The 19,141-nt window shown below is 41.9% G+C and overlaps 1 protein-coding gene across 3 annotated transcripts in view; it reads left to right on the top strand.

Moving 5' to 3' along the window:
* sema6cb (semaphorin 6Cb) overlaps positions 1-19,141 on the top strand; it is a 158,981-nt gene that overhangs the window by 126,177 nt on the left and 13,663 nt on the right. For 2 of the 3 annotated variants that reach the window (XM_072679555.1, XM_072679556.1), the window contains 4 exons: positions 815-892; positions 8,102-8,160; positions 8,756-8,806; positions 12,834-12,986. In XM_072679555.1, coding sequence (XP_072535656.1) covers positions 815-892; positions 8,102-8,160; positions 8,756-8,806; positions 12,834-12,986 — 341 coding nt within the window. The remainder of the gene's footprint in view (positions 1-814; positions 893-8,101; positions 8,161-8,755; positions 8,807-12,833; positions 12,987-19,141) is intronic. The other variant, XM_072679557.1, reaches the window with a different exon arrangement.

Here is a 19,141-nt window from a genome sequence, read left to right on the forward strand (position 1 = left end):
CTACTGTACTTAAACTCAGAAACTCTTAAAAGAAGAGCTTTTGTCAGCGCTGCTTATGCTCCTTCTTCTCGGGGTAGTTTAATAGGATCTAAGTGGTAGAGCGTGGTCTTCTATTGTGTGGAAAGCTGAGGAGGAGTAAAGCAGTCAGGAGTAGAAGACACGGCAGATACAAGAGCAGTTCTCCATCAGTGGAACAGAAGAAGACATTGTGTTAGTCTAGTTTGTTTTTCCAGGCTCCTTCATTTTGTTTCTCTCTGTCACTCACCCTCCCACTCTCTCACTCTCTCTCTCTCTCTCTCTCTCTCTCTCTCACACACACACACACACACACACATACACACACACACAAAATGTAGATAATACAAACACACACATTTTTTTTCATCTCACTCTTTCCCTCTCCCCACACTCCACTCTTTTTCTCTGGCTGTCTCATCAGCTTACCCATGTCGCCTAGTCCCAGTTGGCTTCTGGCAGGCGTAGCACACCTATCAATCACACACATACGCACGCATGCACACACACACACACACACACACACACACACATCTGGCTCTCAAGCAGTCAGCCTGTCTCCCTGTCTGTCGCTCACTGTTTCTCTCGCTCTCTCTCTCTTGACCAGTCGGGCTCTTCTGCTTTGTTATGGTGATGTTGTGGCTGGCTGTCCTCTCTGATTTTTCACATATGTAGGCATTGTCCATTAGTGAGATGGTGATGGTGGTTTAGATGATGAAGAAACATTTGAGGGGAGGGACAGAGACCCTCTCCAGTACATCTGGTATGAGTTAACCATGCTTGTGTGTGTCTGTTTTAGGAGCTGTCTGTCCTCGCGAGACCCCTACTGTATCTGGCTAAGGAGCGGAAGCTGTGCCACAGTGGCGCCAGGACTAAAGTGAGTTACAGTTACAGCATCCCTCTATTAGTCTCCCAGTTAGAACCTAATTACAGTGAATTACTGCATGCACCCCATTAACTCTTAAAGAAGTGCAGAGCTAAGGCCAATTTATGCTTCTGCATCGAATCTGCGCCATAGATTCTTACAGCGTAGGTACCTCATGGCAACATACCCTATGCCAGCTGCAGACTGCAGCTACTGCGATTGATGCACTTAGTAGCACATTTCTGCCTTTACCGCCATTTTTAAATGCGGTTCAGTGGCAGTCTGTACCATGTCCTCCAATGTCTTCTCTCTTTTATGCATTGCAGAAAGTGTATATGATAAAAATAAATATGATTTATAAAAAAATAAATATGATTAAAAAAACTAATTTACATCTGACTAGACCCCATAAAACACAGTAAATTTCACATCTGTACTGCATTTTTAATGAATCGCTGTCTAAAAAGTTTCAAACAGTTAATCATGTTGGAAACTAACCCTCCTGTGTGGAGGCTGTACTTTAGTCTGGCTTGCTCTCAGTGTGAGATATTTCAAAATTATACAAACAGCCACCATATGGGTATTAAATAATGTAGTTGTGAAGTATTTGACCCAAAAACACCATTTAGTGATCAAAAGGCACAAAAACCATCCTTACACGGAATCTGGAGAAAAACATGTCTGACAGCTTTAATAACTGGCTGATGAGATACATGAAGATGACCAAAAGCACGACCAAAAGCACAGCGGTTATATCCCTTAGTCAACAGCAGATGCAGACATGAACCTGAACCAGCAGTTCTTTACTGAGCTTCATTCCTATTAGATCTATTACTATAATTGTAGCCACTGTTCACAGCATGGGTCAGAAAACTGGTAGAGAAGGTTAAACCCAAGCAGTCCATATCCAAGACCAGGAAACAGGGGGTTGGGGGGGGGGTAAAAAAAAAACAACAACAAAGAAATGTGAGAAAACAGGAAAGCAAGGCGACTGGGGAAAGTAGGAACAAGGAAAACAGGAAAATTAAAATCAGAGCAGGGAATTCTTAGAACGGGCATGGCTTAGAATTGCAGCTCGATTGCACACAAGACTGTGCAGAGGATGCAAACAAAACCAGGACTATATTTAGGCATGCATAATGAGAGGCAGGTGACGAGAGTGCAAAGCGAGGGTGAAGACCAAAGAAATGCATAAGATTTTGTTGTTATAGGAAGCGATTCATTTTTTACCTTGTTTGTGTGTATGTGTAGATACGTGTTGTGAGGTTGTGAGTTAGGTGTTCCTGGAAAAGCACTGGACCCTGTTTTCATTCTGTGCCACAAAAATGCACCATGCACTGCAGCCTGCCTGCCTGCCTCCCTGCCTGCCTTCTCAACTTTTTTAATTCGCTTAATCTGAAAATAATATGCTTCATTTAATCAATATTAATTATATAACGACAACTCGGGGTAATTTAGATCTCCTGCTTCAGGCTTGTCAAAACATTGTGGAGCTGAGCCGTACCGCCATCCATCTTGTTTGCGCGAAAGTGGCAAGCATGCCTCCCCTTAGCAAGCTAAAGGAAATTAAAGGGCGTGTGCCATGCCTTCACCTAGCCAGGGCAGTAGCAGCATTATTGATCATTCTCTGGCCCAGTGTCATTTATTTATCTAAACCTGTGTGACACACAGTCTTATTGACCAACCGGCATCTCTCAACACCTCCATATGAAGAAGGAGAAGGCCAAATCAATCTCTCTCTCTCTCTAACCCCCCCCTCGTTCTCTCTCTCGCTCTTTATACGCTTGTATGGGACTGAAAGTTTTCAGCTTTGTGGCTTTCAGCCACCGTGCCTGTGTACGCCAAACCCACAGCACCTCAGAGAGTGCAAGAGCAAGCAAAGAGAGCGAGCTGTTAGCTGTTAGCTCTACCGCCCACCAGGCCTTTAGCAGTTTTGCTCCGCCGAAACATGGCTGCTACTCTAAATCACTTCAAGTGCTTATTTTCTCATCCAAACTTGGGCCGTAAATCGCAGCGCAGAGTTGACGGTGACAGCACGTGGCAGGCACAAGCCTGCTATCCAAATGTGAGTATTGATCTCTGTAAATACAGCCGGAGTTATTGCCTCTGCACCACGTGACCACTTGTGCGTTACATTTACTGTAGGCCTCTTCAGCCTGATGCTAATGCAACGTGGGGAATGTATTAATGCAAGTCCCACAAAGACCCTGACGTACAGGCTTGGTGGATTGTTGACCTTATGTGGGGAAAAATTGCCCCAGCTTTCAATGTTAATCAGTTAAGAGTTGGGCAGACTGTTGTGTTTCTGTTGGGGTTAACATGCACCCACACTCCTAGGATCATGTCAGAAGCAACTCACCTCATTCCATTTGATCTGCCAGTCTGCTATGGTGTAATGAAGTTGGGCATATGCGGTTGGAAGCCTTGCGAATTGGATTTCAGTACCTTGGTTTGAACTCCTCTTAGCCCTCAGTTCAAAAATACCTTTGATGTTCACAACAGAGGCAATCGCTAAGCCTGCAACATATGCAGCTCTGGCGCACATAGATATTTAACCGGAATCAGGAGTAAAATGGGCGTTATGGCTTCCGGCCAGTCGGAAAGTTGGCCAAAGCAAAAACAGGGATGGACATAAGTGATGGCTGAAGCAGACTGATGGCCATGAAAATCATTTTTCAGTGTTAGCAGGACAGTGTTACCTGAACATTAATGATGTGTTGGTTCCTCATTGACATAACACAGCTATATGTTTGTCCTCTTGGGCTACAATTACAAGTGTACATAGATCAAGCTATGATAGCGCTCTTCAAGGTCATAAATCCTTGCCATTTATCTCTGCTTGTTTGTAGCGATTTGACTGGTTGCACATTTTATAAGTTGCTCTGGGCAAAAGCAGCATCCAGTGCTGGGTGATACTGATACAGTTTAATAGCACAGACTTTCCCTGAATCTACCAGTGTCACGATATCTGATAACAGGAATCCAAAAATACTATAATCAGCTGCTAACTTATTGCCAAGTACTAAAAGCATATTTTGTATTTCACTGTTTTTGAGCTGTTAGATTTACGTTTCCAGCATTTGAAGGCCTGGCTGTGGCAGCACAATGACAATGTAAACAATGCACCGTTAGATAACTGTGTAGACAAGGTCCGATCAAGTCTGTGCTGTTTATTGTAGCCTTTTTTTTATAAAATGGGGACACTTCATGACTCTGATTCATGTATTCACTGGATCTGACTGACATTAAATGTTTTTAAATATCATTTTAAAGAAAATAAACAACAAGAAAAATTTGCAGTGCTTCTATCTCGCAGCATTAAGCTGAAGGTCCACCTTAAAAGTAGCACCACAGCTACTTTCTGCCTCCTGCTCTAAACCATTTAAGTTGGAACTAGACCAATTCCAGTGAGAAGCTGGAGAAGCAGCCATGTTTGTTTACGTGAATCACAATGTTGTGAATTTGAAGGCAAAAATTTGATACTGGGGTTATGTGGCGAGATGGTAACAATTCCAGAAGTACAACTGAAAAACTCCTGAAAACAATATATGGGCCAACATTATTTTTGCTTAATGAATAAATGTAAATGTCCAGCCCAGTGTTGGTCATTACAGTAAAGTAAAGGAAATGGTCCACCTTCACACTCTGATTTCTGGATGATGTTGTGTCCATGCCAGTCTCGGTTTAAAGTGTTGTTTAATAATTGGGCCTCAGAGGACAAGTTTGTAGAACGGCACCTCTGTTGCTAAAAAGCTGGCTAAAAGGGATGTGCTTTGTAAAATTGGGTTAATTTAATTTAAGGTCACTGCAGTCCCACAGTCTCCACTGGACACTGTATGTGAGAATGTAACACCCATGCTTTGCTTTAGGGAATATGTGGTCGAGGCATCTCTAGTACTTTGCCTGTTTCTGTAAAAGAAGCTTAGCTTAGTTATGTGAGAGTAATGTTGATATGAGAGGCGTTCTCACTAAAGCCAAGAGTCCTGATATGATTTGATCTCCTTGCTGCTAGAACTAAAGCCACAGGTCAAAAGTCCTCGTTCTCTTTGAGGATTTGCTCATGAATATGATAGGAGATGCTCCACCATGTTATTTTTTTCTGTCTCCTCCATATGGTTTCATTTGAACATCCACTGGTTGCTGAACCACAACCAGTCTTGAAGCTGAGGCAAGCTCTTAAGCAATAATCTCCTAAAGATTATAGCATCCGACACAGCGATTTTATAGGGGTTTAGGTGTTTGAACACCTTCGACGCCCGCTCAGCAGTGATGCTGCGTCCTGGAATCCAAGACTGAGTTAAACTGTACACTGCAGTGCTGTTGTGTGCATTAAACCTCTTTTATGGAAGGATGGTTGGCAAAGGTGAGCTCATGCACCATATGAAGGCCTTTTCCTGAGTGCTGTGTGTTCTTCAAAGTGTTTGTTCCACTACCACACAAACCTGCTCTAAATAGGAGTGCTGTAGGTGTAGACGTGAATAGAAATACATAGGCTTGTGTTCTATAGCTTCCTTTGGAGGGAATTGTGCTGATCGCCCTCTTTCCCTTTGTGATTTTTCTCACTGCTTCCGTTCTCTCAAAACTCGATCTCATTCCAGAGCAATTTGTTCTTGGCAGGATCACTTTGAGTGTTTGCGTGTGTGCGGCGCGCGTGTGTGTGTTCTTGGCAGCCATGTATACAAAGAAGGTTGAAAAACATCAGATCCATGCTTATTGTGTGGTATTATGCATGTAAATGTGTAGCTGCCAAACTGTCACACCATAAGTGAATGTCATGTCTGTCTCTTTCTCTCTCTCACTCTCTCTCACTCTCTATCTCTCTTTTGATTGCTCTCTAAGGTTAATGGAAATGAAGAGTCTAAACTGTGTCAGGAAGAGGGGGGAACGATTTGAATACTGAGGGTGGGATGGGGTGTGGGTGAGGGTCAGTGCTACTGCTGTATACACTAGAATGGTTTTCCACATTTTCCTTTCCTTTCTAATGTGTTGGAGGGCCTTTAAGGTTGTACTTGCAGTACATTTGAGAGAACATTGAGCAATGTTACACCAAGCCTGTGCTTTTTCTTTTTCTTTTTTTTATAAAACATCAGAAAAGACGAAAAGACTGCTCTAATGGACCTACAAGTATCTGCTGTTTGTGTAGACTAAACGGAAGGTTTTAGAAGAGCTCTTGAGTCAACACACCTTGGAGATGAATCAGGACGTACGGTAAATTGAGGCATGAATCATAGCAATTGGCATTGGCACCGCTTGAATCGCAGCAGTTGCCATCCTGAGACTTTCAAACAACAGCCTGGCTCTCACATTATAGAGTACCGTACTTGATCATTTCCTGGGTGTTCTAGGGTGCCTCTTCAGTAACCTCTATTCTTCTGCACTTCTCGTCAGACCACCCCTGTGTTTACATTGTTTGCTTGCAGTGTTTCTTTTATCTGATGGTGCTTTTTCTCTGGATGGGACAACACCCCAAATCTCTTATTAAAGCCAGCAGCTGTGCATGCGTGGGTGTTTAATATGCTGCCTCTAGCAACTCGGTACAGTTCCCTTTATTTCGATGTCCTTTGTGTCTTCAGTATACCACCTCTAGGGGTAAACTTATAACACTGGTGCTTTCTGACTTTCTGACTTTCTGTATGCAGACATAATACAGCTAATCAGCAGTAGTGGCTGCTCTGTAAAAGTGACATCTCTTGATGATGGTAATGGATAATTAGGCGTGATGATAAGGGCTGTGCGCTATTTTTCTTCTTCAGGCTGCTGAGTCATTGCAGCTATAGAGCTGTCTACTGTCAGGCAAGACACAGTCCAGTGAACCAGCTCGCTTTCTTTTTTATATAAGTTTTTATTTTTAAAGATTTTAAGGGTAATTCTAAGGGGATGTGCACCAGTAATACAGTAATACTATTAGTAGCAGGCCTATCCAGCAGCTGTCCTCGCACTTGATGTTATTATTGCTTTTTTCCACTGTTTAATAATACATACAATTTTACAAGAAATTATATGAATTGTATGAACAGTGTAAAGTTTACTGCAGGAGAAGACATACGTTAAGTTGCAGAGCCTGAATCATGTCTGTTGTGGAAAATAAGCAAGAGGACAGCAAACACCCTAATTGCAACATCAAAACTTCAACTTCATGCAGAGTACAGCACTTGCTTTTTTTAATGAATCACTTAATCCCTAATCAAGCAGCTAAATGACTGCACTTTTTGACTACGGGATCCAGACAAGAGACAAGATCCAAGACCCCATCACTGATCCCGTTTTTTGTTCTATTGTACAGTGAAGTCAATAGGATAATGTTCCACTGAGTTAGGTGCCACTGTGTAATTTTCAAAGTGCCAGAAATTGAACGGCACCCATTGATTTACGCTGGTGCCTGCTATACAGTGCTGTATTGTAAGTATTTGATTTATTTTTCTCCGTTATCATCAGCAGTTCTGCATGCATGTGTGCGCACAGTAGTACTAAAGAATTGATCAGATTGTGTCCTTTGCTGTTAATGATCCTCATTTTGATAATGAATGGCTTTTTTTTTTTTTTTTTGCTTATGCTCGCTGCATCACAAGCCAGGATAATAAACAGCTCCACTGATCAAACACCGGCTCAGTTTTTTTGCCGGCGCACTGTGTGAGTGAACGCCTCTCAGATGTCCCTGTTGAGTTCTGATAAAGCGCAGGTGTTCTCACCTCCTGACAAAAGCACTGCAGTTAGGTTTTGAAATAATCAGTGGTAATTGTGATTAATAATCACAATCAAAATTCCATAAACAGTAATTGCAGTTGTAATTTTTATAATAGCCTCTTATGTGTGTGTTCCTACCTCTTGAGCGTGGCTGATTTTAGTTGAGTGTTTCCTTTCAACTTCCTGCCACCGTGGAGAAAACATGGCTGCCGCAGTCTAGAGGATGAACGCCTCGTTTCCATTTTGCTATTTGCCGTCCGTTCGCCCAGGCGCCTCTGTCAAGAGCGCCAGCCTTGATGAGACAGCAAACAAATTGCATTTCCCTTTTAGTGTTATTTAAGCCCAGGCAGAGAGACAGCAGTACTGTTTCCCAGGGCCTGACAGCACAGGCAATTAGAGGAAGGCAGGAAGAAAGGGAACACGCAGGTGCTAACTTTGTACCTTTCTTTTCTTTCTCTCTCTCTCTCTCTCTCTCTCTCTCTCTCTCTCTCTCTCTCTCTCTATCTCTCTATCTCTATCTCTCTCTCTCTCTCAAAGATTTGGTTTTGAGCAGGATGTGGAGACCGGCTACCCTCAGTACCCAGACAGCTGCCATGGTGAGCACATGACAACCAGAAAGTGTCCTTGTATAACTCATGTGGGTTCAGCCCTTACACTGTCATCTGTATTGTCAATATATCCCTCAGTATCTTCTGAGAGTCTCTCCTGAAAATGATCAGAGTCTATTGTGAGTGAATGGTGTAGGGCATACACATTTGAGAAAATCTAAAAAAAATTGAGACAAATCATTCTCTGTAGCATCTTTGTTGTCCTTTCTTGTCAACTTTCTGTCATTCTGTCTCGTCTGTAACCCATAGCTTCAGTAAATATACCAGCAGAGCTGATTAGCTCATGGATCCACATGGCTTTAACATGGTTTTGACTAAAATTGGAGAGGAATGTGGGAAAAATCACTTTGAATATTAACAGGGTTGTTTTTCAACTTTCATCGAATATTAAAAGGGGGGGAACAGAGTTCTCACAGAATTCGCATGCAGTATCGCTCAAAAGTAAAGAATTTGTCTACTTGTCTTCAGCGAGCCACGATGGAGCCTATTGAAGCAACACCAGTATTTTAGGGAACTGGATTTCATCTAGGCTTCTTCAGACTGCCTCTGTTTAATCATGTGTCTCTTTTTCTCTTAATCATAGATGTCTTGGCTACCACACGGAAGCAAAACACTGCGGTGGATTCAGCTTACGGTCAGCAGCTTTTACCTCTCCCTCTTTAGATCACATAAGCCATCGTCTCTCCATTCAGCACTAACTTAAGTTCATCAGTCGCTCTGTGCTCCTGCCTTTTTTATGCATCACTCTCATCCAGAAGGTCTTTGAAAACTTGTATATGCACTTTAACTCCATTCGTTCATTGAAAAGCCATCTGGTTCCTTCTTTCATTCAAATAATGGGCCCATATTGCGAGTACATTTCTTATTTTGTTGGTCGGCCTTGCTGTGTGAATTGCGCAAATGGCGGACATATTACAGCATTTTGCTCTCGTATGAGGCAATTTTCTCATGCACACACATTACAGAGTGTAATTCAATCTGTCCTGCTCTCGCCTGTGAAACCCCCTCTCTACAGCCAGCTTGGGAGATGCACTCGAACAGGTATTGTACGCGGCCACAGCCCAGCCTCCACTAATACAGAAACAGGTAGCAGGGAGTTTAAACCCAACATGTAGAAACATTGCTACTGAGGTAACATTGCTACTTGATGTCCTTCAACTGTGAGGGGTCAAGTAAACATTAGAAACTCTTATTTTTACAAAGCATTAAATAATGCTAGAGCTGCAGCTCAGGCTTTGTTAATTGGCTTATGGCTTTCATGATTTTTATTAGTTCTTTTTCTATAAAGGTTTTTAATGCAGTTACATGTTAACTTATACTTTTTTATAGTTCTTCAATTAATCTGTTTAACTCTATAAACAATTGCCGAATATGACACCTTTAAAATAACGACAAAATAGGGATAGTAGAGTGGTCATCACATATCAACAAGTCCTGTATTCATTATATGTATTAATCCCATTTTATCACTGATAGAGTTAAATCTTTGTAAAATTAACCCTCTAGTGTTTTCTGGATATTTGCACCTCGTCTTAAATTCACCTTTAAAAGCACACTAATGAGACCTTATGTGACCTGCAGCACTGTGTGAAGAGATACTTAGAACCCTAAACCTGAAAAATTGAAGTCAGATTTTAGAAACTCTTTATATTTCTTGTGAAAACATACCTTTACTCATGTGAACTCATGGGGACAACTAAACTACCATTACTATAGTTTAAGTCCACTACAATAACCACAGTACCTTCTAACAGCTTAGAGCTTAGGCTTTCTAGGTAAAAGTAGTGATTTTAGTGAAGTCTACAATACATTCATTAGTCTTTGTCCACCATGTAAATGCTTCATCTATAGTTATATACTGACTGTGCCCAAACTGCCAAGTCATGTACCGTTACACCCCCCAATCCACCTCCAGTCTGTTTAGTGAATGTGCTGTGCTCTACCAGCACGAGTGCACGTGTATTAGAGAGACAAACAGAGAGAAAGCATATGTTTTGCATCAAGCAGTAATCAGTTAATAGAGTTTGTGTGTATGTGCATGAGAGGGAGAGAAAGAGAGAGAGAGAAAGAATTCTGCTGTGTGTGTTGGCTGGGTTTTTGCAGTTCAGACAGATCAGCAGTGGGGGGGGTCTGAGCTCAGAGCTATTGTACTGAAACACATCAGCAGCACATTCTGACAGAGAGACAGAACTGCTGCTGTCTGTCTGCTCAAGTCCATTCAGTCCAGCACACCTCTCAGTCTGACACACACACACAGGCGCACACACTCAGCTCTGTGGACAGCCAGCCATTACTATAATAGCCCAAGTGCTTGCAGTGATGCAGCGGTGCTTGATAAAGTTGGGTGATATGGCAAAATATATAGGATACATTTTTGTAGAACAGAATATGTGTCAGGATAAATTCTGCAAAATATTAAAAGAGCATGATGACCTATTATGTAATAAAAAAAATAAATAAATTCAATAAAAATTCAAGACCAAACAAAAAAAAGGGAGATAATGGCAAAAGCGACACACTGTGAAAGATAAAGCTGCTACATAAAATTCTTTGAACCATGCCATAGAAGAACCACTTTTGGTTCCCTAAAAAACATGTTTGTAAAGGAGATGTAAGTGTGAAGAACCTGGTAAAGATGTTACGTCCACTTCTTTAACCCTTTAAAAGGTTCTTCCCACTCATGTCCCCTTTACAGAAATGATTCTTTATGGAGCTAAAAGTGGTTCTTCTATGATATTGCTTATAGAACCCTTTATTTTTAAGAGCGTAGTGTCCAATCAGCTGTTACTATGTGGTTTATGTGGTTGCAGTGCACTGGTTGTCGTTGTTTGCAAGATCTCTGTAATTGGCATAACTCATAAATCATTTGTGAACATGGTATCCAGTGTTCTAGAGATGCTAATGATACTCCCAATCTACTCAGAAACGTGGATTGTCAAGTAATTTATCACAATAAGTATAGCATTGTCATACTGCCCACCACTGCTCAACTATTTGCACTACCACAGAGCTCCTCAGAGTCCAAATGAGGCAAAGAAAGCTTCAGAAGATGAGGGCACTGTATAGTCAGTCAGTTTATCAGAGGGGGAAGAAACACCATGGGAGTACACACTCCCTCTGATTAATTCAGTTTGTGTCTCAGCGGTCCACTGTTCCTCCAGAAACCCACTGGAAATGACACGAGCGGTTTACTTATTTAGTTTACTGCGTCTTCTATTCTCACCCTGAGACAAAGCCCTCCACAGCTGTGTGGCGCACAGCAATTATTTGAGTGCTAAGAAAACACCCACGTGCCAACACTGAGCCATTACATGCTCTGAGCTGTGTTCCTGATCGGCTTGGTGCTGCTCCCTCCTTCCTTCCATCCCCCTTTTTCTATTTCTCTCTCTCTTCCCCTCTCCCCCTTGCTCGCTCCCCCTCACTCGTTTCCTCATCTCCCCATTGTTTGATAAAGCAGCTCCACAGAGACACAGTTTTTACAGCACACACAGTGAAACAGATTTCAGTGACTATATTTATATATATATATATATATATATATATATAAATGATGTGTGTGTGTGTGTGCGTATGTGTATAAAACAGATAAAAACCCTCAGAATGAATATATATATATATATATATAAACCCCCCTCTTTCCAGTTGTTGAAAGCAGTGGGGATAGGAATGATAATAAGTGGAAGTCATAACAAAACTCAGCCTTGTGGCCATGCGCTGGCATGCCAGCCTGTGCTCCCCTGGTGTGCAGCAGGCTCCATTTGCCTGGCACAGATGGCACGCTGACAGGCCTGATTTGAAACAAGCCTGGTGGACTGGCAGAAAAGAAGAATGTGTGTGTGTGTGTGTGTGTGTGTGTGTGTGTGTGTGTGTGTGTGTGTGTGTGTGTGTGTGTGTGTGTGTGTGTGTGTGTGCCGGCTGCTGAACATGCTGGTTGCGCGAGAACAGTAAGGGCAGCTCATTAACCATCAGTGGAGCTCTGAAGCCCCTCTCCACTGCCTGGACTCAAGGACACTCAGCCTTTGAGGAGGAGAACTTCACAGGGGCATCAATAATTAAAGCGGCCCTGGCAGGAGAATATGTAAAGTTCCATTGCAGTATTAAAGAAGAGGATACCCTCAAAGTCAGTCTTAGCAAGTGTCAAGCCGTACTGTGAAGTCTTCGAGTGCTTTGCGAATGTGTAATGGAGAGAGACTGGGAGGGAAGAAGGTTCCATCGCGGGCTGGAAAGGTGTTTGCAGCTCAAGTTCTGGTTTAGAAAGCACTGGAATGCACTGGAGCTAGACATTCCTGCATTGTTCCACAGCGTAGAAAACACGATGTTCACTCGTCTGCCAAAATCCATGCTTAACAGAGCTTAAACGGATCCTATAAATAGGCCCTAATTGCTCAAGGATATTTTTACATGCACCTGTTTTAAACATTACATGCGTGAAGCACGTTGCAGAACCTTCTCAGCACAGAGACAGAGCGAACTGTGTCATAAAACTTATTAAAGAAGTGTCAAGCATTAACAGAACATAGTGTTTTACCTGCTGTATTGTTTTATTGCTGCCTGTTCACAGGACATTACAATGAACACTGTGTTTTTATGTTATTTGAATACTATGCACAATCACTGTCACTGATCAGTTACTCTGTTACCCCCTTCCAATACAACCACAGGAATGACCTCACCCACAAGCGCCAGCCCAACCAGTCAGGGGCCAGCTCTGCCTAAAGGGCCAGGTGTCCCTGAGAAAGGTACCCACCCTGCGGAGGGGGAGCAGGGGGGGCAGGGTTCCCCTGACACGGAGCCAATCAGTGTGGAGATGGAGGGTAAGGGGGCGGGGAGAGGCTCTAAATCTGCTGTCTGTCTCCTGGTTTTCCACTGTCTTTAGTATGAGCTTCCGTTGCGCTATATACTGGATACTACTGTGTGATCCTCAGCTCGACGCACACACACACATATACACATATACACAAACATGTTTCATTATTGTATGAGTGCAAACATTAATGAACTTGAATTGAATAATACTTATTTTTCTTCTATTATAATCTTCTTTTTTAATAATAACAACAATAACAATAATAATAATAATATGTATAGCAACAACATTAAACCTATTATCACATATTAAAGGTAATTAACCAGGCGATCAGTCCCCTCCTGAATAATCCATTAGAAATCACTTAATGTGAGCAAATCAAATATGTACTCACCTCCAGTACTTGTTTATCCAACTCGCTGTAAGAAACACAGAAAACATAATGATAACTTGTAGAGAAAACATGCTTATTAAACTCATCAGCAGTAATCAGCAATCAAATCCTCTGAAGTGAGACTAATTCTATAAATCTTAACAGACACAGAATGAGCACATCCATGTTTGTTTAGCCTCCCTTAGCTTTTTACGCATATTTTCCCTCTTCCATTTGGGCCTGTAGTGCTCTGTATTCTCTCACATGTTGCTGTTTGCGAGCCCTTTTTCCTGCTCTGTGGTGATGCTCCTCCGCTCTGCAGAGAAGAACCTATAAATCCTCTTCCTGCTGAGTGCCTGCGCTGCTCTCTCGCTCCGACTGCTGCCTCCATGATCATCCACTCAGCCCATAATGAGAAACGCCAGCAACAAATAAATAAACCTGATAGAAATAAGCTGCCTGATAGAAACTTCTGGTGGGTGATCTGTTTCAGCAGCCGAGCTCAGAGGAGACACAGTCGTACGCAGCCCAAAGCATCTGCCGGCACCAGAGAAACGGAAGTCCTGTGGTAGCAAGGAAAAAGGGTTCTGTAACTGTAGCAGAACCTTTTTGTTTCTTTATAGATAGAGTTTTTATATTGTGTGTATATATATGCAAAAGAAATATATGCACACAAGGATTAAAGATATATATAATAATAATAACTATTGTAATAATGATTGTAATGGTAATAATAATAATGATCCAGAACCCTTATGGTGCCTTTTTAAATGTAAACAAAGCAGTAAAGCAGTTCTTTAGTTCTTCCTTACATTACCTGTGTTCCAAAGCCTAGGCTGCATAGATCGCCGCATCATAGAAGGCTATAAGTGAAGGTTGAAGATGCAGAGTACATTCAGAGCAATTTAAGGGCACAACTGATGTATCCTTCCCGGGCCTTGTTGGACTGTTCCGTTTGTGTGACCCTTAGGGTACAAAGAAGTATTCATATAACAGGCCTACCATAGACCCGCCCTACATTGGCTGCAGCCTAAGTTTTGGAATGCAGCTAATGTGTCAGTTTCATGATGAATGGACCAACAGAAATGGTCAAAGATGATTAGGAATAAAATCTTTAATTTTTATTTATTTCTATTGAAAATCATTAGAACAGATAAACACACACAAGTAAACCTAAAAACAGTAAAAAGTAACATTTCTCATTTTGAAAAACATAGTCTTTTGAGAATTGGTTCTGCCTGAGGACAGCACATGGGTTTGTTCAATTCTAACACCAGCTCCCCTGATTTAACATTGTTAAGCATTAATTTGTCAAACCAGGTTCTGGATGACTACAATAAATCGCCATTGTCTCGCAGAAAACATTATTTCCATTTTCGCCATTTTTTGCCTTCTGACATAATCTGAATCTGGCAGACATCCGTTGAAAGTCTTATCTGACAGCTTTCTCTGTCTCTCTCACATTCCTTCTCTTCTTTTTTTTCTTTGTGTCATTCCCTCACTTGCTGAGCCTCAGCCTGCAGAACTGAAAGTCCAAAGGCACTTACGGATGTTCACAGACTGAGAGAGAGAGAGAGAGAGAGAGAGAGAGAGAGTGAGAGAACACTCATCTATTATTGACAGCAGAGCATCAGAATATAGTGACCAAAGAAAACCTTAAATCTAGATTAATTTTTTGCCTTTTTATTTTATTTTTTTACATTGTTCATTAAGAAACATTAGAAAACACTTTGCTACCTTGACCTCTTATATGGATAAACTGCTAAATCACTGATTCATTCTATTCAGCACTGATTCTAAATCAAGCGCTGATTCATTCTATTCAGCACTGAGAGCCATATCTCTATTACCATGTACTTAACGCATATAAGCTGAGTGTGTATGTAGACGCGCACTTAACGGGCCAAGGCCTCTTCCATCTGTCATATTAACGTTATGATGCATATTGTTCAGCCTCAGTTGCAGTGTGGGTGATTATGTATAATTGGAGGGAATGGAGAGTGCAGGTTAAGCGCTGCTTTACTATTACAAGCCCCAGACACCCACCTGGACTCCATCGGCATGCTTGTCTAGAAACCTATAATGATGCCTCACTCCCAACCAGGAACCAAACCTGTACTTGTTATTGCTCGGAGGTGGCGGCTGCTCGCGTCCCCAGTCACCACCACCACCACCACTGCTATTTTAAACACACACACACAATCTTGCAGATTATTTACAGAATTCAAACAAAGTCAGCGCTGGTTCGCTGGCGACTTTCGACCTCCAATAATTTGTGTGTGTGTGTTGGAGGAGGCTACGCTTGTGAAGCTAATTAGGCTGCAGAGAGAGCTGAGGATGAACTTGAGGTGAACTCTAAACCCCCCTTTAGCCCCAGAGAAAGTGACACACAGCTCTGGATGTTATTAAAAACTCAGGAGAAGGTGCCAAAGTGGGGGGAAAAAGAGAACCTAGATTTTGTCCCCGTTTTAAACACAAAAGATGACTTGTTGTGCTGTCCCAGTCATTACTGCAATAATAATGGTGTTCTGTAGCACAATCTCATATTGCACCCGAGAACCTCACAGCAGGCTGCATCCATAATAATAATGATAACATCCTCTCTCTCGTAGCCTGGAGACATAACCAAAAACATACAGTCGAAAAACAACACAAAACACATAAAACAACATAAAACCCATCGCTGTCAGCAAGACACACAGACAAACAGGCTAACATACTTTTGTGAGAACTGAGGGCCCACACAGTGTGTAATCCGTGTAATGCGCTTGTTCTTCCCAAAACTTCCTGACCTCCTCTCCTCCCCCTCCTTGTCCTCTCCGCTCTCTCCGAGCACAGGGGAGTAGTGTGTTGTTAACCCGCCTGGTGTTTCTTTGAGACTAATGCTTTAACTTCTTCTGTTTAGCCCCTCTTTTACTGCCCTTCTCCTCAACTATTTCCTCCCCTGTTGTGTGGCGAGTAAACCCTGTGCTCAGCCCCCCAAATAATGCAATAGAAATCTAGAACTCTGCAACAGCTCTAGATTTCACAGACAGCAGTTCAAGCATAGCAGTAGAATTGCACTCGTTCTAATGAGGGCTGGGTATTGAAATTCTATGCTTTTATGGTACGGACCAAATCTGATTTAGATATAGAAAACTTCTGTAAAAATCAATAATTAAGCAGTTTTATCAACATCACAATAATTGGCTTGTCTACATTGCATTGTGCATACACATTATTAAAATGAGCTTCTCAAATAATCTGTAATTCTTTATGGTCCATTAACATACTCACACTTATTTTCAGTTTGTACGGATTCAAGAATCGGTACCAGTATTTGTATCAGTATCAAAAAACATTGAACAATGCCCAAGCCCTAGTTCCAACTCTGTGAGTAGAAAATGCATCCGTAAGTCACGATGCATCGATCTGAAGGTGACGATTCTGCCTCGACTGTGTATTAGAATAGATTAGAATTGATAAAAATGAATTATAAACAGTCAGTGATGTATCACAAATAATTAGATTGCATCAGGAGTCTGAGAGAGAACAATTGGGCGTGCTCTCTCCTGGTGGGTAGATGGCACTCTTTCTCCCCAATCATTCTTCTTCTTAAAGCATAGCCAGCACAGGCGTCTGTTAGCTGGTGTGGCGCTGTTGGGGACCCGCCACTTTCTTCTGATTGTGTCGGCTGAAGAGACCTGTGTTAAGTCCTTACCCGCCTAGTGTCGGGAGCATTGCTAGTGCTAGGGGGACCTACGAGCGAGTGGGTTAAATGGCAGTACCAAATTGGTAGAAAAAAAGGGGGAACAAAAAAAAAAAACATGATAAATCTAATCAGATTGATCAAACTTACCGTGATGTATTGAATCGTTCCCTGAAGACTCGTAATCAAATTGGGGGCTCTGAGATGTACACCCCTATCTGTGAGTGCAATGCAGTTCGAATAGTAGAGTTTTGTAGCTGGAGGTAAGTTTTAGGTATCTGTCGGGGCTGTCAGTAAAGAACAGGGTTTAGAACCGTGCCCTGCTCCTGTCGTATCCTGCACGCTTCTGGACGTTTTGCTCTTGGTTTGGTTTGGCTTGAGTTCCAGAAGATTTGCACACTCTTTCTTCAAGAAGACCAGCTCTGCTGCTTTCTTCCTCAGGCTGTGTGATGTTGAATTAAGCCAACCGAGTAGTCTGCATGTTCCTCACGCTGCCTTCTCTCTCTCTCTCTCTCTCTCTCTCTTTCCTTGTTTAAAAAGTGTGTGCCCTGATGAAGAAGAGTGGTGTTTGCAGTGTCCCTGCTGTATACGTTGTTGATTACCTTATTAAGTTGTGCATGCACAGTGCATCAAACAATGCATGAGTCTCAAAAGTGTGGAATATTGCTTTAATAAAAACAACAGTAGTAATTGAGCTGCTTTTGCTCACAGGGAAGCGAGACTCTTTGTTATTTTTAATCCAGAGCTTTTAGGTTTGTGGGAACGAAACACTACAGCCGAGATTGTTTATTAGTTCTTCCTGTATTTCAATCAGCTCAGTCACTTGTGGACGAAATTCCTCGAGGTGCTCTTCTCACAAATGAGAATCTCATTCAGGATAGTCTTTCTGCTTCACTCCGACATAAACAAAGCGGAACTCAATTTGCCGAGCAGCAGAGTGGAACGGAGAATACCGAATCTATTTGAGGGAGAATGTATGATGAAATTCATTCTCTACGTTTGCGTGTTGAAACTTACTCAATTATGTGCTAGTGTTTGCTTTACACCATCAGAACTCAACCCATCAAATTATTTTCACTTAGACCCACAGTTTAAGGTTAAGTAAGGCGAGGTAGAGTGTTGAGCGGACGTTTAGAGCTTTATAAATCTGGGGAGTTCATTTATTGTTCTTTAATGCTATTAGACAGGGAAACTGTGGCATTAGCAGCTTGTTTAGCTCTTTTGCCTGCAGGGACAGCTCTGGCTCTGGGAAAGAAGGAAAGAAAGTAAGAGAGTGAAAATAGATCCACATAATGAGACTTTCCTCCTTTGCTGTGGTGAGGAGTGCAAGAAATCCACTTGTAAACGTTTACAGATACTCCAAATTGCCCGTAATTGAACAATTGGCACATTTCATTTGAGGAACATAACAAATCCAGCATGCTTCAAGAACCAGAATCATCAAACCAGTCATTCATTTCATAATTTTATTTAACATAATATTGATCTTTGCTGCCACTGATGCCCATTTTAATCATTATTATTGTGTACAGTCATTTTCATCTTGCCCCTGGTACAACTAACAACTGTTAATTATTACAGCTACTTCATTTATTAATGACTAGTTTGACGGCTTGATTCTGCTGACATATAATCTGCTTCCAGTGGGTGTATAGTTACTAAACAGCGACAAAGCAGTCATGACCTCTGAACTGAATTAGAGTGCGTGAGAGAGAGATAGAGATCATTAATGGTACAAACACATCATTCTGTCTGCCAAACTCAGTCACACTACAGCTAATTTAGTCCTGCCAGTCCTGCCATGTTCCCATTAAATGAACAGGAAAACCACCAGTTTTTTTTCCTTATCTTTTAATGAACAGAATATTATTATTCTTAAATTCTCATTAGCAATGGCACACAAATTGATCTAGTCCATGACTCTTTAGCTCCACTCCTGGAGGGCTGGTGTTCAGCACAGCTTGGTGATTTCCCTGCTCAAACACCTATTAATTTGCAGGTATGTGTTATAAGTGGGAGTGATCTAGCCAGTGTGATCTTTTTTGCAGTGGGTAGCCAATTCAGCACCCAATTAGCGTTAGTCATGAATGCAGATTCTGGG

Source organism: Salminus brasiliensis, chromosome 5 (assembly GCF_030463535.1).
Source record: "Salminus brasiliensis chromosome 5, fSalBra1.hap2, whole genome shotgun sequence".
NCBI classification, from domain to species: domain Eukaryota; kingdom Metazoa; phylum Chordata; class Actinopteri; order Characiformes; family Bryconidae; genus Salminus; species Salminus brasiliensis.